The sequence below is a fragment of the Aythya fuligula genome, chromosome 3 (assembly GCF_009819795.1).
Source record: "Aythya fuligula isolate bAytFul2 chromosome 3, bAytFul2.pri, whole genome shotgun sequence".
Lineage (NCBI taxonomy): Eukaryota > Metazoa > Chordata > Aves > Anseriformes > Anatidae > Aythya > Aythya fuligula.
The window spans coordinates 71,640,633-71,663,914 of NC_045561.1; the positions used below are offsets into that span (position 1 = coordinate 71,640,633).

Here is a 23,282-nt window from a genome sequence, read left to right on the forward strand (position 1 = left end):
ATTTTAAACTACTGCAGTACAAAAATTAGGTGAGGGCATACTGAAAGGGGAAGCAGAGTGCTTTGCTATAACGCATTAGGGAGCACAGTCAGCTGCCCTCTTAATTGACTTCTAGCTCAAGAGAAAAAAAAAAAAACAGCTTGAAATATTTGTAGCAAGAGGAAAGGTAACAAAAAACCCCAAACTAGAACACATCCACATTATGCATGCAGATAAATATTTTGTTCTGAGACAAGCTTTTTTTTTTGTTACTGGAACATCACCAGTTGTTTTATAACAAAAGCTGATTTTTTCAACATATTTTACAACTCTTCATCAACACTTATGAAAAGGAACCTAAAAAACCGTGCAAGATATTCTTAAAAATCAAAAAAAGGAAGAAAAGGAAAAAAGCATCTTTTGTTCAGCTCCTCTCCGCCCCCTTTGGCTTCAGTTTTATGCAACGCTAAGGAGAGTAACAGCTGCTGCGCTGCCTTCAGCGGCAACGGGAAAAGCAAACAAGTTCTAACACATTTAACACCAGGGCTGCACTTCCTATTTCTGTTGAGGGTGTTCAGTAACACGCTGCTTTGAAATTTCAGCCTCTGTCTGTGGCTGACAGACATCTGACAATGCTTTAATCATACCTTGACCAGCTGTTCCTGCTTACGCTCCAGCTCTCGGATTTCTTGGTTGAGAATCACTGCCACATGCTGTGGCTGGCTTCTGCATTTATTACAGATCCCGTACTGGGTCAGTTCATCACACACGGGACAGTGTAAGGTCGTGAAATACTGCGAGATTGTGCCTTTGCGTCCTTCCAGCTCACTGCGGGCAGTGGAGGCAGTTTTTTGGATCTGTTTGACAGAAAGTAAGAGGTAAGGAACTTTGAAGAGAGCAGCTTGTGTTGTTCCTAGATTACGCAGGCATTTTTATGGAGTACGGAAGCGTAACGTAGCCTGTGGGGCACGGGCCCATATGCAAATTATGAAGGTGGATTGCAGCACTCTGAGGAACGGCTGCCCACACACTGTGACCTATTTCACAAGGAAGCTCACCAGAAGGGAGAAACAGAGTAACACTGCAGAAATCCTAAATCACGGGGTAAATTCCTGAGCTCATCTCAAACCTCGCTTCCTGCAGTTGTTCATCTGTGTGCTGAGCTGCTGCTCCACATGCCCTGCTGCAGCTCCGGTGGCTGCAGTTTTGGAAACAACCAGTTTAAAACTTCTGGTGATTCTTAAGAAAGTGTTCCTGCTGCTTTGGCATTACCACATTTCTTAGGAAGAGGATCCTCAGAACATCTTGGAAAAACAAGAGTTCCAACACTGACTGTACATTATTTAAATTAAGTACAGCCTGACAGATCAACCTTGAACAGAAGGATCAGAAGGAAAAATTGACTTGCTAAATGAAAAAATCACACAAGATCTAAGAATCAAGCCTGCATGTTTAGGCACGAAACCACTGCCTTGTAAAAAACTGACCTGCTCTGTTACCTCCCACAAGCCTCGTCCTGTGAAAAGCCACGATAAAACCAAGCGCTGCGTGGATGCGCTGCACACGTCATCTTTGTTCCCAAATGCACTTACCCGTGGCAGTTCGTGGTACCAGCTGAAGACGTCGATGCCGATCAGCGAGAAGACCCGGGCCAGCGGTGGCAGAATTTGTTTGGTGATGTAGTAGGTGGCGTTCAGCCGCAGGTTGGGATCCTGCAGGACCTCGATGGGCCGTCGCACCAGCTGGATCAGGGGCAGTCCAGGCATGCCATACACGATGACATAGGGCACTCGCTCCCCGACTCGAGGTTCAGAGCGCCGGTCATAGGCAAGCATTCTCCTGTTCAAAAACACCTTTTACAATGCACCCAGAGACAAATTGCAAGCGAGCAAAGTAACTGTGAAACTTCCCCATCTGGTGATATTTCGTAGCTCTGCAGAAGGCCGAAGTTGGTGTCTATTAGGGAGCACAGGACCAAGTTGACTTATTTGTGATCTGTCTCAGGATCAGACCCAAGTTTTAGAGCCTGGAACATGAACACTAAAGACACCTCCTCTTTCAGGTCGCTTGGATTTGCATGCTGGTTGCTTTCTAGCTATCACTCCCTCAAAGAAATACATTTATAAAGAGCATTAAATGAGCTCAGGCACACGGAAAGCAAAGGACTACGCATTTAGAAGGAGGAATTAATCCAGGCGAGGAATTTTATGTATTTTAAAAGCTTGGCTTAATTTGAAGATATATTAAGCAAGGTAAAACTGGCAAAATGTACCAGTTCCCATTACTTATTATGCTATCTAAGTTACTTTTTAAGAAATGAAAAATTATGCCTGGTAATGTGTTTCACAGCACTGAGAGATATTAGTATTACATTTTTTTTTTTTTTTAACTCTAACATATGCAATATATCTATGAGTGATGAGCAACGTTTTTGCTGCTCATCAAGCCCCTTTACAAAAACAAAAGCATTGGTAGCAGCAGAGGACACGTCACGATACAGTCATGACATGTCTCAACAAGAGACCTTACTCTTGAACGTGCCTGGCTTTTTCCAGGAACAAGGAATGGCTTTCCAGGACTGCCTGATACCTGATCTCTCTTCACACACAGAAGACGGGCAGGGTCAACTGCTGCAATAGTACCTGAAGGAGACACCTCACTGCCACCTGGAACTTGCCAGGACAAGGGTTAAGGGGAAAATCTATGATCAGCACTTCTTAATTTTATTACCTGGTGATTTCCAGGGCTGGTACACAGGATCCGGGTCTGTAAGCAGAGCTCCCTCTGTACTCCTTTGCAAAGATGAAATCTTGTATGCTGGCTTTTCCTTCCAGTAACTTCATGCACTGATTCTGAACGTACTGTTTGATCTGACTTATGTCACGTGTTTCAAATAGCAGCTTGATAGAGCACTCAAGTATCTTTACAACCAAAGGAGAAAAGTTTATTTTTAACTCAAAAATCAGTAATTCCAAATAATTCAGTTAAATTATACGCAAGTATTAATACACCATTTAGGAAAAGTCTACGTTGTGAACTAGGATGTTAATATGACAACAGGTTGCCCTCTCTTCCACTCAAAGACATTCATAAACATGTCACTGAACAACTTTTTCTCAGGTTGACACAAACATGAGCCTGCAATTCACAGATTTTCTTCTCACACTAGTTCTTTTTGTAAGGAAGGAGTTAGACATTTCTGAGAGTAATTTACATTTATAAATACAAGGATTAAGAAGAATATGCCTGGGACACTGGACAATACCAAAGATAGCAATGCAATCCCAATGTCAATCAGTTAGCTCCCTGAAATTTCGCATCTTTTATGACATAACCATATTCAGATGCTGATATTGCTTCAGCAATTACAGAGGTTTTTCAGAGTACGACACATTATTTTTCCCCTGTCATTTAAGATGTTTTATTACAACTTTCTGACTGCCTCAACAAACAAAAAAATTGGGATTAAAAAATAAGAGCGGAAGTAAATCGGAAGTGGTTACCCTTCTTACTGGGATAAATTTGTTTTGACTTAAGAACAAGAAATTTTTCTTTTTAAAATCCCAATACACAGCTTAACATAAACAGACAATTTTATTTTAAATGAATTATCAGCTGAACTTGATTTCTGTAAGTGAGTCATTTAGCAAACAGCCTTTGGGGAAAAGTCTGCCTCACTCATCTTGGAATTTAACTTACTTCCCTGTAAAGTGAATTGGATCAAGGATGGTCTTCTAGAGAACTTACATGGAACTGAGGGTTTTTATGTTTTTTTTTTTTTTAGGGGCCAAAATATAGTAATTGTTAAGGTGTAAACTGCAAAACCTTGTAATGCTGCACAAGTCCTTCAATTTGTTTTCCAAACTACTCATACCAGAAAGACAAAGTCTCAGACAGTTAACAAAGACTAGAAACCCTGAGAAAAGATAAAAATGCAATGAAATAACTGGATACTGTGATTTTGTTCAGAAAGAATGCATGAGTGTCTTACCTTGGAAACAGCAGGACAGGAGTCCCTTCGGACGGTCTCTATGCCTTTTGCATCAAATACTGGGTCCTTCTGGTCCAGTGTTTCATACATGTAACCCACGTACCTCTTCTTAGTTTGCAGGACACATGGCAAGTAAACCTGGAACGGTTAAGAAGAACATAGCCCAGTCTGACATTTGTATTTGTTGACAGTAGTGAATATAAGGTGGTTCTGAACACAGAGGGTTTGAGGGGTTCGGTGGTGTTCCAGATGCTCTATCTTTAAGGCTGTGTATAGTATGCACTTTACTCTTCCTGTCTTAGGAGGCCTCCCGAGGAAAAAACCTCAGTATTTTGACCTACAAGTGAATAAGGGCACTTGAAGTGAAGCACTTGGACACCTGCTCAAGCGTATCTTTACAGCTAGTAATTTTTCTGACTAATTACTCCTTCAGCTTAATGACGTGGGATTACCTCAAAGAAATGGGAAGGGTCTCTGTGTATCAGTCAGCGAGGAAAGGTTGCTGTGCCTTCCGCAGGTATTCTGACTTTTCTTGTTAATATTTTTCTACTGTATTTTCACTGAAAAATGGCAATTTGCTTATGAATTCTGATTGAACCTCTTGAATCAGGTAAGTACTTTTAAAATCTCTACAGCATCTGAACTAATTACTAGTGACTTTCCAAGGATAAAATTCCACGAAAATCAGTAGCACATTGCCTTGCTCTTCTATGGCTTGCAATCATTAGTGCTTCTTTCAAAAGCCTGCTGAATGAATGTGTATGATTTTTCATTTTATATGTATACGCCTCACATGGACATATCCTGAAGTGTGCTAAAGCTGACTGAAGAATAAACATCTGGCTGGGAATTAGTGTACTGGAATCACTTCAAGGGACGGTGTACATTTTCACTACCAAGTTGCCCACATTTGTTTGGTAGCATGCATATAATATCAAACTGAGGGAGACACTTCCAAAACTTGATGAGAAGGGAATTTCAAATTGCCTGGTGCTGCCAGGGTAACAAGCCGCCAGGCATCCAGATGTGAAAAAGGGAAGGTTTCTTTTTGTGCTGCAGAATGCACCACTCCTCTGACAGGGTCGCTACAGCATTAAGAAGGAGCTGGCAACATACACACGGAAACAGTATGGTGCACGACTGCTGTATATCATTACACCAGGTTAATGTGCAGAAAAATCTTTTATCTTCACATTGTTCTTAGGATAACAACACTTTCACTCAACACACTTGCAGTAAAACATCCTCCTTTTACCTTTTCAAACTTCAGTTTAACAGGTTTGGGGTTTGTTGCTGTTACAGCTTCGGCAATTTCTTGACCAATCTTGAAAGACTGCTCCTTAGTTGCTCCTTTCAAGAGTACAAACATGCTGCAAGAAATCAGACATAGGAAATAAGAACAAATCTGTTCAGCACAGTTCCTGAAGCTTTTAAGCTATAGCATCCTGGTGGCAAGGCAAAGACGCAAGTTGTTAACAATTCTGTTCCTTGCCCTCATTTTGAAAAGCCAAAAAATCTGAGAAAATTCAGTGTTCAGTCTGAGATCAGGAGTGCCAAAGGCATGATGAATGCTGGAGTTCTCTTGTAGGCAGGGACTGTGACGGCTCCAGGCACTGCAAAACTTCTGGGTTCTCAGGAGAGAACTGCAGAGAGCTCTGGGTACGCTGTTTGTTTTCACTACGGCCAGCAAGAGGATTTTGCTTCCTTCTCCCAGCAGTAATTTTTTAGCATGTCTGAAACTACTATGAATTCAGTATCTTTGACATTTCAAGTCTTTCATCAAATTTGGCTGAAATCATTCACCGGATTCACAAGTCATTACAGAGGAACAACCAGCTAAGCTGTTTCCCATGGCAGAGAAATGATCCAAATCTAGCACCAGAGATGGATAAGCCTACAGCATGGCCATCATTTGGAAGACTGATGGACTAAGAAAGGGGAATTACTTATATAATGTATTTCATGCAGCATATCTTTGCATACTTTGGTGGCTGCTTCTGAACTGATCTGCTTACGAAACTTAGAAGAATGCCTTCCTCTGAGCATCAACATGTGATACAAAATATATTATAAATCACTCTGTTTTCCAAAATAAAAATGGCATCAGAAACAGGCACAAAAATGCTCATTCAATAAAGGTGACTTGTATTGATTCACACCTGAAAAAACGTGTTTATTTTTCCTCTCCTTCCTGTTCCATAAAATTTACAACAGAAAGAAAATCTTCTAAGTGCTTTCTAAGTGTACTAAAAGAAACTCCAGGAAAATGAACATTCTTTACTTTGCATCATTCTGCAAGACAGTAAGCAACATCCCAAAGAGAGTTCGTCTACTTTTTCCAGTATCATAAATCTTGTTGAGACAACAGAAACAAATACATATGAAAAACTATTAAGATTTTAAAACATTGTAAGGAACGGTCTGCGAGTTACCTGTCAGTATCACCATAGACGACGTGAGCACCCCATTTTTTGGTATCATTCACCAGTTTTATAGCACGCTCCAATGTTTCTCTGGCTTTGTGGACAATGCTATCACCAAGCTGCAATGTCAAAGAGAAATTGAAAAGCTTTATTTTACTGCTGAAACCACTACTAGCTCTTGGTAAATGCTGGTAACTTGGCTTGATCTGTTTATGAAAATTATTATATTGAGATCATGTGATGTATTTTATCGTTTAGAAGAATATAATAAAAATTAAAAAGGTTGCTTACGTCACCCTAAAATAGCAGGAATTAAAGGAAGAATGATCAAATTACTACCAAAGAAATGAAAATAAAATTTAGTTTAAACTTCTTTAGGCACATGAAAAGTATAAGGAGCAAGAGAAGATTGCTTAGGATTGTTCTCTCCAGTTCTTGGATTCTGCTGATTCCTCCTGGTATAACAAGTATCAAAGAGCTACAATGTTCGAGTTTATTTCCAGCATTAGAACTGTAATGCAATCTACCTTTGGAGAGATTTCTACAGAAATGCCAACTGCAAATGTGTTTTTTACTAGGAAAAAGAAGATTTTTTAAGGACAACAAAAACAGTACTACAGATAAACAGCTTTTATGATGGTACTTTGATTAAATGTTTCAATTAATAATACTGTGTTATCTTACTATGTTTTAATAATTGTGTCTTTCCCACAGTTTTTCTGTGTTGTCATCTGCAACCCTTACCTCAATGCATGGCATTCTTCCAGAAAAATTAGCAGCAGTGTAACCATATGTAAAATTAGCTATATATTTAAGACCCAACTGCCGAGCTTCAAGCATTCGAGTTATAGCCTTGTCATGCTTGTAAGCCTTCATTGACTGTTTCACCATTATCCTAGTCTTCAAGATTTCTTCTAGCATTCTTGGCAGCACACCTTTTCTTACCGAAGGCTGCCGTAAAGGGAACAAAGAAAAAAAAAGTGTTAAAAAGCCCAACCTAAACAGTTAAGAGTAAGGAAAACCTAGAACGATTAGATAATCACCGATAAGATGAATAATTAGCAAGATGCTCCAGGCACCAATGGTTTGGCTCGTCATGGAAATATTACAAGCAACACAAAATATATGCAAAGCTCTTAAGGGCAGGGTTAATAGCTTTTTGTTGTTTTCATCAGCCCTGCTAATGTAATGTTTAGAAAACCTTATTAACTAAAATGGGACTTCAATAGTTAACTCACTCTATTAAATCTCAAAGTGCTAAAAGGTAAAGGAAAATTATCCTTTAAAAATTCTGCAAGCCTTCTTTACCTAGAATTTTGTTTTACATTAAATATACATATACTGATGACTGGCTAATTATTTGTATGTGCTCCAGGCCATATTTATTAATTTCATTATATATCAGCCAGCAGTACACACAGCATAAAATGAGAACAATAAAAAGCAAGTCAGGGAGTTTCATCTCCCAAACCACGACTCTTTGTCTAGGAAAGCATTGTGCTTTTCAAGCAGGAGAAGAATGAAGTGTTACACGCAGATAATTACTGTTTGATCCCCAAACTGCACAAGTAAAATGCAGTTTAATTATAGATGAAATAAGCCTTTGGTATAAATGAAAGCATGAAGATGACATTTTGTTTTTTGAACTGTCAGAAGTTCAGCATGCTGACAAATATCAACAAACACTGGGAAATGAGAGCCTGAGCCTCCCCCCTCTTCTGTCTGCTCTTAATGCAGCAAAATATGAACTACAACATCAATTTGATCTTAAGCTAGACAACCAACAGGAAGTAAAAATGCCTGTCACAGAGCACTAATGTCATTACCTTGACAAAAGCCACTCCACTGGGTGACACTGTGATATCATGCCTAATCTGGTAAAGCAAGTCAGGAGGTACTCTCAGAGATGTGCAGCCAAATTTGAATGCATCGTATCTAATAGAGAGAAAATTAAATATGAAGATGATTCGTTCATTTACAGCCCAACGAAGCAAAAGCATCAACTCACATTAAAATGCTCATAATGCCAGCAAGGACAGAATGACAAGGTACACATCTCAGGTATAAACAAGCACACCATCATTTACATTTCTTAGCAACATGCAAAACACTCTAGGAGGAAAGTAGCAATATATGTCTAAATTCCACGCAGTGTAATTTACCTGCCCTGTGTTAATACATTATTTCCAAATGCTGAGTTAGTGGAAGCCTCTAACTGGACCCTAATCCTGTATGCAAACCATGCATGTTTACCAAGTAACATGCTGCATGTATTTTCTTCCTACGACTTCAGAATTTCCAGTCAGAAACTTGAAAGCCTGCTGGTGACACCTAGTAATCACTGCATGCATCTTCCCATTCTTACAAATATTGTTTTTATAAAGGTAATTATAATGAGAAATGATTTTGATTTATTTATTTTTTTCAACTAACAGATTTACTGTTAATCCCAATAAATGTGCTACATAAAATAATTGTATTTTTTCATTTTGAGTAGTTAAGACAAGAGTGAACTGCAACTCTTAAAAGGGGACAAGAATTTATGAAGAATTAATTAGAATATAGAATTAATTCAAGAATTAATACTAGTCCAGTTTTGAAAATACAGTAGATTTATGTTTCAATTTATTTTGAAGCAACATTAAAAACTAGCATCGACACAGCAATGCAACATGTGTGCACACATGCACATGCACACAAATTACTATTATTATTTTAACAGAACAGAGCCTAATTCTGCCATCAAAAAGCACATATTGATGTGCATGTGTATGGGTGTATACACACATGCACACACCCCCATGGTTGATCTTTACCATCTCATAACAGAAAACGGTGCTATTCATACATATCCCTAATTTCCAATGACAGCCAAGGGTTCTCAATATCTTACAAAGCATGCTGAAGTCTCTACCGAATCAAAGTTTTGAAGAAAAAGAAAAACAACTTACTTTCCTAAGTTTTCAACATGTCCCAGGCAGGTTGAAAAACAGTAGTTGTACGCTATCACAATGGAAGGATATAACGACTGGAAGTCTAATACAAGAACTGCGTTGCTGTAGAAGCGGGATTCTGGCTCCATTATTAAGGGAACACATTGAGGGGCTTTCATCTGAGCTCGCTGCTGGATACTGGGTGTCACAGGAATATAATTCATTGGCTTTGCAACACGTAGCATCATGGACTCCACACGATACTGCAAAACAGATTGGATATTGTCATTACAACTATAATTTCAAAAATGTAGAACAGATATGGATGTATTAAAATTACATAAATATGCACTTAGATTTCCTGAATTTAAAGTACAAATAGTTTTCCCAAATAAACAACTATACTCTTATTTTTAACATATGTTTCCTATCACACTTGGAACTTTTCCTTGTGTTTCCTCAGCATTTAGCCCTAACCTTAAAAAACAAAGTACTTCTGATTTGTATCTACAGGAAAACAAACAAACAAACAAACATCCAGCTCAAGGTAGAAATTAAAAATCCAGCAGTCTACCAAAATATTATACAACAATGCTACAGTCAGTGAATGAGCATTTGCTAATTTTAATTTTTGTTAGACTTACAGAACAGTTTTTAAAAAAGATATACTGTACAGTTGGTTTGCTTACCATTTTCCATAGGAGTTTGCACAGAGATTTTGTTCAAGAAAACAGAAAAATGACAAGCAAGCTGTGTAAGTTAGTAATTGTACTTCCAAGTTTGTGACTGTGCAAGGTAACTACAATATACTTGGCAGCAAGAGAACCAAGGGAAGAATATGTCAGCCCACTTCTGAAGTCATTTTTTGCATTTAAAGTTTTGTTCTAGGTACCATGATTTCTCCCACATGATGCCACAAATACTACAGGAAGGATAAAATATCAGAAAGTTTAAGTACTTTTACCTTTTTCAAGATATCACAAAATGTCATCTACGGAGGCTGCCACATTAGAATTATCTCTAATCATTTATATATTATTACAATGTTATAGTAAGGCTTTGAAAGCACTAATAGCCAGGTACTCACATTATTGTATGTATTTACAATAATAATAATAATAAAAAACAGCTGAAAATTAAGTATATAAACGTCAAAGGACTGAAAATCCTCATTTGCCAAGGAACAATCCTACATAATCCTAAAATCCTCTGCTTTGTCAGCAACTAGATAACTCTTCAAAAGCCCTCTGCCTGCTGCTGCCTTCCTTGTGCACGTTTATCCAGTGATGAGCTGGTCATGGAGCAGAACTGTGCAAAAACTATTTTTTTTTTCTATTTTTCAGCAAGTTCTTCAACCATCTGACTAATAGCCTATATGCCTATGACCACCTTATGTTAGACTTGATTAGTCTGCTATAGAATATCCAAAATAGCTTAACAAAAGAAAAGAAAATCGCCTTTAGAACAGTCTTGTAAAACTTAATGAAAGAAAAATTTTGAAAAGAAAAACTTTAAAATAACTGAAATCCTTTCTTAGTCCAGAAATCCTTTCTAACATCTCTGTTTCAGATAAGGAGAAAAGGAGCATCTTCCTAAGATGCAGTGATTGTTCTTTGGAGTGAAAAAAGTATTATCTGAGGTAACTTGGAGTTGTTGCAACTGCCATTTCTGTGATCTAGAAAGTTTCAATGATAAAAAAAAAGTGCACAGAAGGAAAGAGAAAAGAACAGTCAGGATTGAAAATGCTGCATGTTTCTGTTGCTCACTCCCACTCACAGCCATTTGAGAAAATGACAGGCAGAACAGTCTTCACAGGCTGTAATCATGATAGTTTAAGCGTATCTATGCTGGCGGTAAGCCAGCCTACCCTTCCTGTCCCTAACTGTGCGTTTCTCTTCCCTTGTGGTACTTTTTTGATAGTGGGGTAAGCCAGTTCAGGGAGCTGAACCGGTGAAAAGCCCTTTCTCCTCACCTCCAGCTCCCCACCAGTAAAAGAAAAATCAAAACAAAATAAGGCCAAGATAGCTTTGTACCAGCAAAAACCTCTATGGGGTTGAGAGATGACACAGGCAGTTGTAGTCTCAGAAAGTAAGTGGCAACATTTTAAAACTGGCTTTATTAATTTTGTTTTTTTTTTAAATCGTTAAGGCACTGACATTCTTATTTCTGGCTGGCTTAAGACAATGTTGGTCTGTTTAGGACATTAATTTTTAAGTTGTCTTTCTCTTGATAGAATTTGGCAAAGTAATCAAAATCCTGGTCAGCTAGCTGAATGTCTATTAAAAGCAGAATGATGGTAGGAAAGAATTATGGTAGGAAAGGAAAGACAACAGAAGCAAACGTGAATAAAAGTAATTATCTCCTCAATTCAGGTGCTGTTCAAGGCTCATATGAAGTCATGAAAACAGCTTAGTTAGCCTCATCAACCAGAACCTGGGCAAGAAAAGCCTTTGTAATTAACGAAAACTCCTAGGGTCGCAAAGAAAGAGAAGGGTAAATCTGTCCTGCTCACTTTTCTTCTGATGCTAGTGTGAAGTTAACAGAACCGTGCATCTTGCATGACACATGTACTTAATAAAGCCAGAGCCACTTTTGTCTCATCAAATCTTGCCCAGTGGTCTGCTTCTCAGGAAATGTCTTTTATAACATACTCAGTGTAGCTTTGCCTGCCATGGAAGAAAATCATCTCACCTTGTGATTATAAACATAGTTGATTAAATTTCTTAATGTTTTATAAAGTGTTCATTTTCAGACTCATATAAGTGTGAAAAATATCAACCCAAAATGAAAATTTGGTGCTCTCAAAGTCATTAGAGAAGACTCAGTGTAGTAGTTGTATTTGGGGCAGTCTTAACTATTTTTAACAGCTACTTTTAATCTCTGGAGACTATTACTGTATTTGAATTGCCTTTCTTTACGTTTCAATTTCTTGTTGTACAAAACATTCCTCCGACCTTATGAAAATACATACGCTGACTCTGAAAATATTGAAGAACTAAAACGTTTTGGAATGACTATTTTGCTTTTGTGAAGTGTAAGGTAAACTAAATCTTACCTGGGAGCCTCTTGTTAATACATGTAAGAACTGAATGCCAAAAAGTCTTGCCATTTCACTTGTTCTGTCAATCAAATCCAGTTTTTCTAATAACTGGAGGTTCCCATGGACCCGGCTAACATAATGATCAACCATTTTCCATCTGTGAAAGTGAACACCTTGTTATAAACAATCAGGACAATGCTGCTCTTTCTAAGAAAAATGTATTTTTATGACAGCTTATTACGAACGAGCAAATAAAATTTCCCACAGGACATTTTTATACAGCTCTTTCAGAAATGTGGCACACAAGCATACACTTACCCATTCTAAAGATACACACAGAATGTGGTATAGGAACCTAATGCTACAGGATATCTCAATAACATTTTATATCCTGTTTGCCTTACCACCCTGAAGAATTACTAAAATAGAAACCTGAGTTTTTCTTCACCTGTTCATGTTTGCTTTTTTTCCTTCCCAAGTGGAATTCTGTGGAAACAACCTTCTGTATTTGTTGAATATAAATTTGTAATTTCAACACTAGGCCAAGTTTCCACATAGTCCAAAAGTATTTAAGAAAACAAATACATGTTACTGAAGACGTTCAAATCAGTACTCGCACTATTACTAATTGTTGACATGACACAATACCAAAACACTCCAAGGAAGAGTGAAGCCCATTGTGATACATGTCATATACAGATATTTTTAAGCAGCTACAGTTACTCTCTGAACATCTTGTACACTGTTTTGTACTATTCTTAAGCCTAGCTGGCTTGGCATGTACTGTGAAGTAAAACAGAAACCTGACAGTTCATTACAAATCCTTCTGATGAATACTACATACCAAATAAAGACCTTACAGAACTTCAGAACAGTAGATCTATTCAGATAAGTTGAGACTGTAACTGCAAAATAGCTTTGCTTTTTTAACTAGAAAAACAAAGATATCACATTGAGGGTATAACCATACAATAGAACACATCAGGACAGCAAAGTAAGGTCATGTTGCTGTATGCAGACTGTTTGAGTACCTGAGCTAAACTGGTTATTTCGATCTATGCTGGTTTTAGCTTATACCTATACAACTCTAAGAATCTGGCCTTAAAAAGGACAAATAAAAAAACTTGTAAGAATAGATTACCTGTAGACATCTGCCTTGTTATCAAACCAATCAGAAAGAACTCGGAAAGTAAATAAAGGAAAACGCTGATGAAGAACATGAAAGCCCACATTTTCGAAGGTGTAATTCATTAGATTCACCTGAAAAAAATGCAGAGAATGTGTTAACATGCATAATGTCTTTCACAGTCAAAGAAATCTATACTTTTTAAAAATGGTAACAACTAATTACCTTTCTATGAGCATTCTTTGTTACCAAAGTGTATCAACATTTATATTTAGAAGTCCCTAACTATTTACAAGTCATGAAAGAACATCCCTCATCAAACGAAAAGACCACATAGAATTAAATAGGTCACAAAGATCAGTTTGGTCAGAACAAAGTCTGTTAAGACTCAGTCAGCTGGATGTTGAATGTAAGGTCACAAACAGCAGAACGGGTATGAGAACTCAAAATAATTTCAAGTATTTAATTTAGTACAAGCATCATACTAGCTGACTTGCTATAACTCGTAAGTTGTTCTCAAGACCCACAAAGAAGTGTGAAGGAGTATCACTAAGAAACAATACTGGAAGAGAATGGTTTCAGTATTTTACATTTTAGTGCTATGCAAAATCCATTCTCACAGAGTGGCAGACAGCTGTATTTGAAAGGGTATTAAAAAAACAAAAAAGAAAAAGGTATATAAACTATATGAAATTTTCAACAAACTCTCCAATAATTTAAAAAAAAAACACATAAATTTAACACACTGAACTGTTTTTTAACATTACCTCATTTCTCATCATTCTCCAAATATTTAAGGTAATTCGCCCAACAATATTTATTTCACTCATTGTATCTGACCCATATTCATCCAGCTCAGCTGAAAATCTGTTCTCCTTCTTATCGTCTAAAGACATTAAAAGAAAACACATTTAGACAAGTTACAGTACAGTCAACATCAGATCAAGTTATCTCTGCCCATCTGAGCTGCCGAGAAAAATAAGAATTCCTAAAAACTGTTACTGTTTGTACAAGATAATTTATTTACCAGTCTTCCATAAAATTGCTAAATAAAATTCTTCCATGTTTTTGCAGTCTTGCACACCCTTCTGAAGATAACTCTTACTTTGGGTTAATTGAAATGGTGTCCATGGCAATATATTCTCCGTAGCGAATATATTGGCTAAGCAGTGCTGAATGTTACTTAAGAGCTAGTTGCACGCATGTTAGTGCACAATACACACACATGAGAAAAATGATCTCTGTCCTAAGGAGTTTCTAACTCCACGTTTTACTTTTCATGATCTTACACAGTCAGAACCAAGTCATGGGAGAGAAAACTCAGCACCTTTTATATTGTGAAAGCAAAACAGAGTGGGAGCAGGTGGACATAAATTCTGGACAACACAAATGGAGAGAGAAGGATACAGGAAAGAACAATCTGACTCTTTCTGTAACAGTGACTACTGTAGAGGAAAGAACCACTTATGCCTTTTTTTTTTTGAAATACTACTACACAAGAGAGGACAGCTCTTTTGGTACATGTCTTTCTTTCAGTAAAGCTAAGGCTACACCTTTGACATTCCTTCCTGAGTTTACAAAGATTTTTTTTTTTTAAATGCACAATAGAGTTTAAAATTCAATACGAAAACACACTGTATTGTTAGATACATTAATCACGGTGCTTTTAGGGCTACCTCCACAAACCTCCAGCCTTGTTCCTTCTTATTAGTTTAATGGAAGAAGAAAGCATTTTGAGGCAATTTCCCCACAATTCTACATTCATATCCATTTTTCAACTGTTGGTTGTGTATTCTCACTCTATCAGATATGTCTGTACAGCATCCTACTCACAAAAACTCACAGTTGCTCTACAGATGGTATGGGGAATATCACCAGGACCATTTGAGCCTCTCTGGAAACAAAGTACAGAGAAGGAGAACTGGGCAGTCTTCCTACCTTTCAAGTGTGTGAGATGAAATGAAAAGAAGTCTCCTCTCATCCTCTGTTCCCCACACCCTATCTTTGAGTTGTGATGCAAAAGAGGAAACAGGAGGCCACAGTGCACACACAAAATGCCACTACGCACAGGCACAGTACTCACTTCTCTTGTGGTGTGTCCTAATGACTTATGAATAGTTCACTTGTAAATGGCAGAGGCAGCACCAGACTCAGCCAATAAAGCAAAACCAGAGAGAAGTCCAGCTTTCTTTTGTTAAGTTGAAATCACGGGAAAGGGAAGGAAAAGTACCTTCCATCTTTATTTTAATAGGAGGAAAGAGGAGCATGCTGCTTGAAGGAGCACTTCCTGTTCTGAAAATACAGCATGTGAAGAAGGGAGGGAAATATGAAGCATAGGGGTTGGAAAAGCAAGAGGAACATAGATGGGGTAAAAACCATGGACAAGAAGGCCACAAAGCAACACAGAACACACTTGTATGTTTATGGTCATGCATGCAAGCCAACACTTTTGGCACGACACTTTTGGGAGGAGTTCAGTGTGAATTTCCTTATCTTTCTCCTGTGATTCAACAACAACAAAAAAAGATCAATTACTTACCTTACAATAACCCTGGTTCTTAGAAATATTTTAAGTGTTACATATTCCACTTCTGGGTGTACATCTAACACCTAACACAAGAACTCATGTACTATGAATAACAGTGCTGTGGAGATCATGTCTATGTCCTGCATGCCCTCTTGCACTTTATGTCCAAAGGTATCAAGTGCTACAACCCTTTATTCCTTCACTAGAACTAAACCCAAGCTGTGTAGGGAGGACTCCACAGGTGTAGGGATGGAAGCCTGACTCTGAAATACATAGGGACATCACCAAGAACCAGACATTTCCTAGAGAGGTAACCCTTCTTCAAGGAACTCTTCACATGTATTCCACATCTAGTAATTCGAACAACAGCTTATGTTATGAAGGTGTGTACTAACGAGAGCTTTGCTGATGTAGCTGTTGATTCTGCAACAACCAAAGTGCAGGCAAAGTTGTCTTGCAAGACAAAAGCTGTGATTCAGCCTTTGAGAACAAAAGCAGACACACGAGTTGATGAACTGAAGTTATGAGCCTATCCTGAAATGAAAAGATGGTTGAGTCATAATTCCACAGCAGAGCAGTAAGCCCTTGTGATCTTTGGAGGTTTAGGAAACCTTTGAGTGCAACGCTTAGCATTACTCTTCCCGAAGAGATTGCTAATCTCAAGGTAGGTCAAAAGGTTTTCTGAACATCCTTCAATACATCTTAAGATTGTACCCAAAGGCATTATTATTGCAACCACTGTATCACCTCAGTTCAAGCCATCAAAGGAATTTAATAACAAGGTTCATCCAATTAGCTATTTTTCCTGCAGCACAAATTTGAGATCTTTGGACTGAAAAGAGAAACTTGTTGTGACCTTTGATGACCAACTCACACTTAAACTGTTATGTGCTCCTGCTTTTGATAGATTAAATGCTTAGAAATAGAGTGAGATCCAGTTACAAGCAACTTGCAGCTGAAGACGTGAATTTGTTCTTATGTTTTCTTATCCCTGGGTGGTCTCTGTAACTCAGACATTTTCTAAACAAGTCATAGGTACCAAGAGTATCCAAAGTTTTGAAAGTATAAAAGGAGTGCACAAACATTCAAACTTCAAGGAAGGAGTGAGTGAACTTAGCTCCTCTAAAACATGTTCTTCTCCTGCCCAGGCAGATAGGATGCCAACATAAAAGATGCTATTGCTATGTTGGTAAGTCCAAGGATGCAACCATCTTGGTATCATGTTCTACCATGTACCCAAAAGCAGATACCTCAGAAATAGGGGAAGCAAATTACAGATAATCTCTCTAAAGCTCTTCTAACTTCTAACAATTTTCAGTCTCCTCGGCCAGACATTACTTTCATATACACAATAGTACCCAATGGATTTTTCTTCCAACAATTTCTCTCTTGTAGCTAACAATCTTAAAGCATTCATAATATCTTCTGGCAAGGAGCTCAATAGTTCAACAAGCCAGGGATGAAAAATCAACTCCTATTCTGCAGCTGCCATTTGCTAGCTTCATTTGATGATTTCTGGTTCTTGTATCAGAAAAAAAAAAATCACGATCAACCAAGCCATATTTCCCTTTATAACCCTTCAAGATTTCACAGGATTCTTACTGAGCTCTGCCTGTTCTGGAATCATACTTTCCTAAATCATTAGCCACATTTGACTTACCCTCCTCCTGTTTACCAGTTCTCCTATATCCATTTTGATGGGCAAGAAGAGGCTAGAGCTGCACTATTTGATCTACTAGCACACTACAGATTTTTACATGTATGTTTCTTGTTTCCCATTTTCTTTTCTCCATAGCTTCTAATAATTCATTTGCTCTTTCAACCATTACAGAGTAACAAGAAGAAGTTTTTAAAAGGACAATCACAGGCAAGCACTTCTTATTTCATGGCTATTTAGTTTCTGTACAGATCTCTGACAAGAGCCCTGTCAAAAGCAGCTTTTTTTTTTTTTTTTTTTTTTTTAAATCTTACGTCCCTCATCCACATCTTTTTGACAACTGCAAAGAGCTACAACACATTTTTTAGGCAGTTTTTCACTTCACAGAGCTATCTTGAATTTTCTCATGGGCAATATATTTATCCAGCTGTTCACTAATTGCAATTTTCAGAATTATAGTTTCTATTAATTGGCTAAGTACAGACACCAGGCTTACTACTCTCCTGGATAACTTTCCTCAGATTCTCGAGAAAAAAAACACCACCACAAATAGATCTTTTTCTGAATGCTGAAGGAAAGCACCAGCAATTGGAACAGTAGAATTTCCCTGAAGCACAAGACTGGCTATTTAAAGCAAGGCTTTTATTACAGGGCTGCTGACCAGGACAAATGGTGCCCAGCAGCATCTTTATGTCCTTGTAGTCCAGTCAGAGAAACCGCGTACTATGATTGTGGTGGTTACCCTGAATGACACAGATATGACTGAAGCCAAGGAGAAGCAAGAGGAAGTAGCAGAAGCACCACCAAGAACTGAAAACTGTCTGTAATTTCTTTATGCTAAGGAATTACAATGAGAACTAACAGCAAAAGATACACAACGCACAGAAACAGGGACTGTTCTTCAGTGATGAGCTTCAGCAGCTCTACACCCTTTCTACTTTGGGATGCAGCAAAGCATGCAAAATGGGGGCCTGGCAAGAAAACACACGCAACTATTCAAAATGAGCTTAGGTTCATGCATAAAGGACACACCCAGAAGTGGAATACAGAAGAAATTTCAAGATTCAGAAAACACCGAAAACCAGCATCTTTTTGCGTGGGTGATTATAGGTATAACAACACAAGAGCAACAACAAAAAAGAGGTCCATATGAAAAATTACTCTGCCTTATTTATGTGTTTATTTTTAGATTTCAACTCTTTTCTGTTGTAACTGAACTGAAACCCTACATAGTTACTTACCTGGCACACGAGAAATCATCTGGCATAAATCAACATTTAATGCAGCAGCCCTCTGCAAGAGATAACCCCAGGAATGCATCTGGACTTCATAGCCTAACAAAATGTCTGGGTCATATCTAGAGAGGGGGGAAAAAGGAAAATGAGCTTCATATTGTTTAAGAAAATATTTTCCATGAGCAGAGAACAAATAGGATTTCTTTCTAATCATGGTCAAAAGAGCATTTTCATAGCATTCAAGTGAAAAAAAAATAGGAGTAGTATTTTCATTGGGAAAGCAATTCTTTTTTATATACTTCTGTTAATTCAGCCTTTACAAATAAAGAACAAAATCTAGATCTATCAGGTTTTAGGTATTCTGTATGAAGTGTGACTGCCTGCAGAATCCACAATGAGGTGTAGTCCATTCCTCAAACTTTGCTGTATTATTTTTCTTTATGAAACAGAATAGAATTTTCTACTTGGCTACTCAAATGTTTTGCAAATACCAGTGTGTCCTGCACGATGTCGTGGATTTTATAATAATCAGAGGACATTGCTGGTCCTAAATGATGACCCTGTTGGGAAAGTTACAAGTGACAGCTGAGTGAGCTGTCAGTGACATGAGAAAGGCAACCTCATCTGCCAGTTCTATTTAAATACCTCTTACTTTAAGGTAGCCTTTTCTTTCTGTAAGATACAAAGGAAAAACTGATTTTATGCTGTACCTCATGCCAGGTAGAATATTTGACTCACTCAGGTATAGGAGAAAGACAAGACAGTTGTTTTTCAACACTGTCACTGCCTATCTTCCAGTTCAGGCCTCAGAGAGGAGTTGACTAGACAGAAGGACAAGCAAGGTGGTTTCAAATCAAAGTGCAGGTAGGAATTAAGTCAGAGGAGCCCGTTTCATCTATCTTTTGAATAGGCACTATTAATAATGGAAGTCATGATTTGGGCAGCTGGTCACTTGTAGGAGAAGAGATTCTTAAGAATAACTTTGTTGTGCTGGGCAGAAAAAGACTGCCCAAACAGATTTCTGTTCTTTTTATAGCAAAAAAAAAAAAAAAAAAAAAAAAAAAGCTGGGTTTTGAGTCCCAGCAGGCAGGATTCAATACAGCTGAATGATGACAAGGAGGTACAGGACTGCACAATATGTGAGGGTCCTGTACCCACAGTCCACGCCCAACTCCACAACAGGATACAGGCTTGTAAGCCTTGGTTATGGAACAAGTTGGGTGCCTGGCTTATGGACAGGATCTCTACTTTTTACATCCTTAAACACATCAAACATTTGCTGATTGCTTGATATAGGAGAATACCCTTTCCCCACATCCTAAGCTAAAGTTAGATCACAGGTGAGACAAATGAAGATTTAGACTTTCATTTAACATGGAAGTGTCTCCTTGCTTATATGTCCCAGCCAAAGGTGCATGACAACTCTCTCTAAAGTTAAGCAGCTACTCTGAGGGTAGCTCTACAAGAGGCTCTCCACATGTCTGCCACAGACACTGACATTTTGTGAAAAATATATAGAAAAGTATCTGAATCGTCTAACTCGGTGCGACCATCTCCTTATTACAGTTTGGGCTTTTGCATCACTTCGGAAAAGCTGCAAAAACCTTTTTAGCATCTACTCCTACCTTTGAAAGAAAAGCTTTTATACAATTTTTGTTAAAGTAAATTTTTGATTTCTCACATTCTAAAGACATTAAAAGAACCAGCACTATGCATTTGGGGGATGTTTTGCTATTTGCTTTTAATGTCAAATGAATGATTCTTTGTTTCTGGATACAGGTAACGATCATCTGGAGCAATAGAAATAAAAATACTCATTTCTGTTCTCCATTCTAACAGTACACAGTGGCACAAAACCAAAGTTACTTGGAATGGACAAACAAATGAATTTAGCCTGCAGTTTCTTCCAGCTGCAGAATCGCAGTGTCAAGAACGATCACTATTTGCTGATCAACACAACACACAATGATTGCCAACTGAGGTTCTGAAACTATGAATAGCTTCGATCTAAGACTTGAAACCAAAAGGAATCCTATAATATTTCATATAGTCATACAATAAACATTAAAAAATTAACGTATTTTCATGCTAATTCTTGTAACTAAACTATCCAGGTACCAGCTTTATTTACATTCATATTTGAAAACTGGTTTCACACTGTCCAACTTGGAAAACGCTTGTGTATTTTAAGCAGGTCAAGATGTTACACAGACAAGTTCTACAACAGATGCATGCTTGAATGAGAAACTTGTGAAAAACTGCTTATGTGATAAGAAAACAGCATCTATTATGCCATGGGTTGCTTGTTCTCTTACTTCAGTTCTGAACAGAAAGGAGCATACTATTTGGAAGCAGCAAATCACTGTAACTATACTAGCAGCTACCACCTGTGATGAAGGAAGTGTTTTGTGTTTTACTTCCTTGCAGAAGTAATGTATTACCTCCCCTCACTTCCTACTTATTCAAAATTTGGTGGGTATTACATTCTTACTGCAAATACTCCTGCTTGTATTGCAACTGAATATAACATTCAATCGCTTCCTGCATTAATCTTACTATTCACTTTTAAGCTAGTGAATAAAACAACCTCTGCAAACCATCTGCATGTAATCTCAAGAATTGTTTCTCTGGTATGCTTCAGATGGGAAGATGTTCTACATGATGAGACATTAAAACACTTCAGTTCATGTTTTCAGATATATGCTTTTTCTTACATGAATAAACTGCTGGTCTAACTTAAAATACGTACTTTGACACGGTGTTAGTGTAAATTTACATAATAAGTTGGAAAATTTATCACTCAAAAGATTAAAACATGAATGTGCTAGTTTTGAACTCAGTCTTGCATTGGCAAGCTATGTAAAGGTTGCCTGTAATGGCACATTACTGAGTCAGAGATTATCCTCTGCAGTGTATTACCTACCCTGCTTTTCCTCCCCATTCCAACTAATGTAGGCATCTGAAGTTTTATAAACTGATCTCACTATTGTCAACGAAGAAAAAGTTTACCTTTGGGTAAACTATCCCTTATATTTTAGCCACCTCTCACAGAATGAGATCCGGTTCTTTCCACTTAACATACACTGTGATGAGGGTACTAGCTATTTAGATACTGACTATTAAGTACAGATTTCTAGCTTTCAGTCAGATGGCCCTCGTATAAAGTTATCTACATGGAAAATCAAGGCAGAGTAGCTAGCAAATGGTAATTTCAGACTGTAGTGTAAATTCCCTGTAAACATGGGGACATGAGATGCTGCTATTTCCTGACCATTTTCTTGCTGATCAGCTGTTTCAATTTATGCAGCAATATTGCCCTCTCAACATTGCCAGCGTGTAATTGTAGAGAGCTCCTGCAGTATTTTTTTGGCTATTAGAGAACAGGTGCCTGGAGCTAAAAGATGACACTATTTCAAATGGAGAAAAGAATAGGTAAACCCAAGGTTTAGCCAACGTGGGGAGAGCTCAACCAAAGTTTATCTGTCTCTTTCTCTCCCCATTTCATGTTGTGCCATAAAGAAGAGAGGCTGTGAGCTAAGGAGAGGACAAACCCATATTCCTCATTTTCCTTTCTCCCTATTTTTATAGTATACTATCCAGTTGGTCTTCACCACCAGATTAAGCTGTCTTATTAAAAGAAATTGTAATGAGACCAGCGTTTACACCTGCAAGAAACTACTAAGTTGCAGCACTGATACTTGAAAGCCGTTGGCTAGAACTAACATGACAGGAATATGAGGTGTGCCTGCCAACACAGTGCTCTTTTGTTAAAAGGATGGGCCCTGATACTGCTTTGCATGCTGTTGCCAGTCTCTCTGCAAAGATGAAAAGCAGCATTCATACTGGCAGGATTTAAACACGACAGCATTAGCATTCAACTCATACATGCTGCAGGGAGAAGAAATAAAATTATTTTCCTTTCTAGCTAAGTTGTATGTGCTGTTATGCCATCTCTTCCACTTTCTCATTTGATAATTTCATGAATGAATTCTAAAGCTCCCAATTATGCCTTCCCTTCTATTATGAGTCTGCTTTTCCTGACTGTTATTTTTCTTCCAGCTAAAATTGAGAGAAAAAGGGGGAAAAAAATTAGGCCAGACCTACAACACAGACAAAAGCAGAATACTTGGTGACTCAAACATGTAACTGAAATCTCAGAACATTTTCCCAGTTTGCTCTGGACAACAAAAATCCATGAAGTTGATAAAGGACATTAAGCAGGGATGTTTACAGGAATACTCCCCAGAAGATGGTACTAGCCTGGGAAAAGAAGGTTAGATTAACAAACACATCTCTATTTTGTACAGGAAATGTTGCTAGAGCATTTACAGAAGAACAAACATAACGCATTGGATTTAATACAAAATTTTG

General features: G+C 37.9%; 1 protein-coding gene across 1 annotated transcript in view; it reads right to left on the reverse strand.

Annotated features, from left to right (window-relative positions):
• REV3L (REV3 like, DNA directed polymerase zeta catalytic subunit) overlaps positions 1-23,282 on the reverse strand; it is a 116,626-nt gene that overhangs the window by 3,008 nt on the left and 90,336 nt on the right. The window contains exons 19-31 of the mRNA XM_032184050.1: positions 18,918-19,033; positions 14,260-14,378; positions 13,508-13,626; positions 12,382-12,523; positions 9,345-9,589; positions 8,220-8,328; positions 7,138-7,344; positions 6,403-6,512; positions 5,226-5,340; positions 3,971-4,108; positions 2,710-2,900; positions 1,572-1,818; positions 627-836 (exon numbers count right to left, since the gene is read on the reverse strand). Coding sequence (XP_032039941.1) covers positions 627-836; positions 1,572-1,818; positions 2,710-2,900; positions 3,971-4,108; positions 5,226-5,340; positions 6,403-6,512; positions 7,138-7,344; positions 8,220-8,328; positions 9,345-9,589; positions 12,382-12,523; positions 13,508-13,626; positions 14,260-14,378; positions 18,918-19,033 — 2,068 coding nt within the window. The remainder of the gene's footprint in view (positions 1-626; positions 837-1,571; positions 1,819-2,709; positions 2,901-3,970; positions 4,109-5,225; positions 5,341-6,402; positions 6,513-7,137; positions 7,345-8,219; positions 8,329-9,344; positions 9,590-12,381; positions 12,524-13,507; positions 13,627-14,259; positions 14,379-18,917; positions 19,034-23,282) is intronic.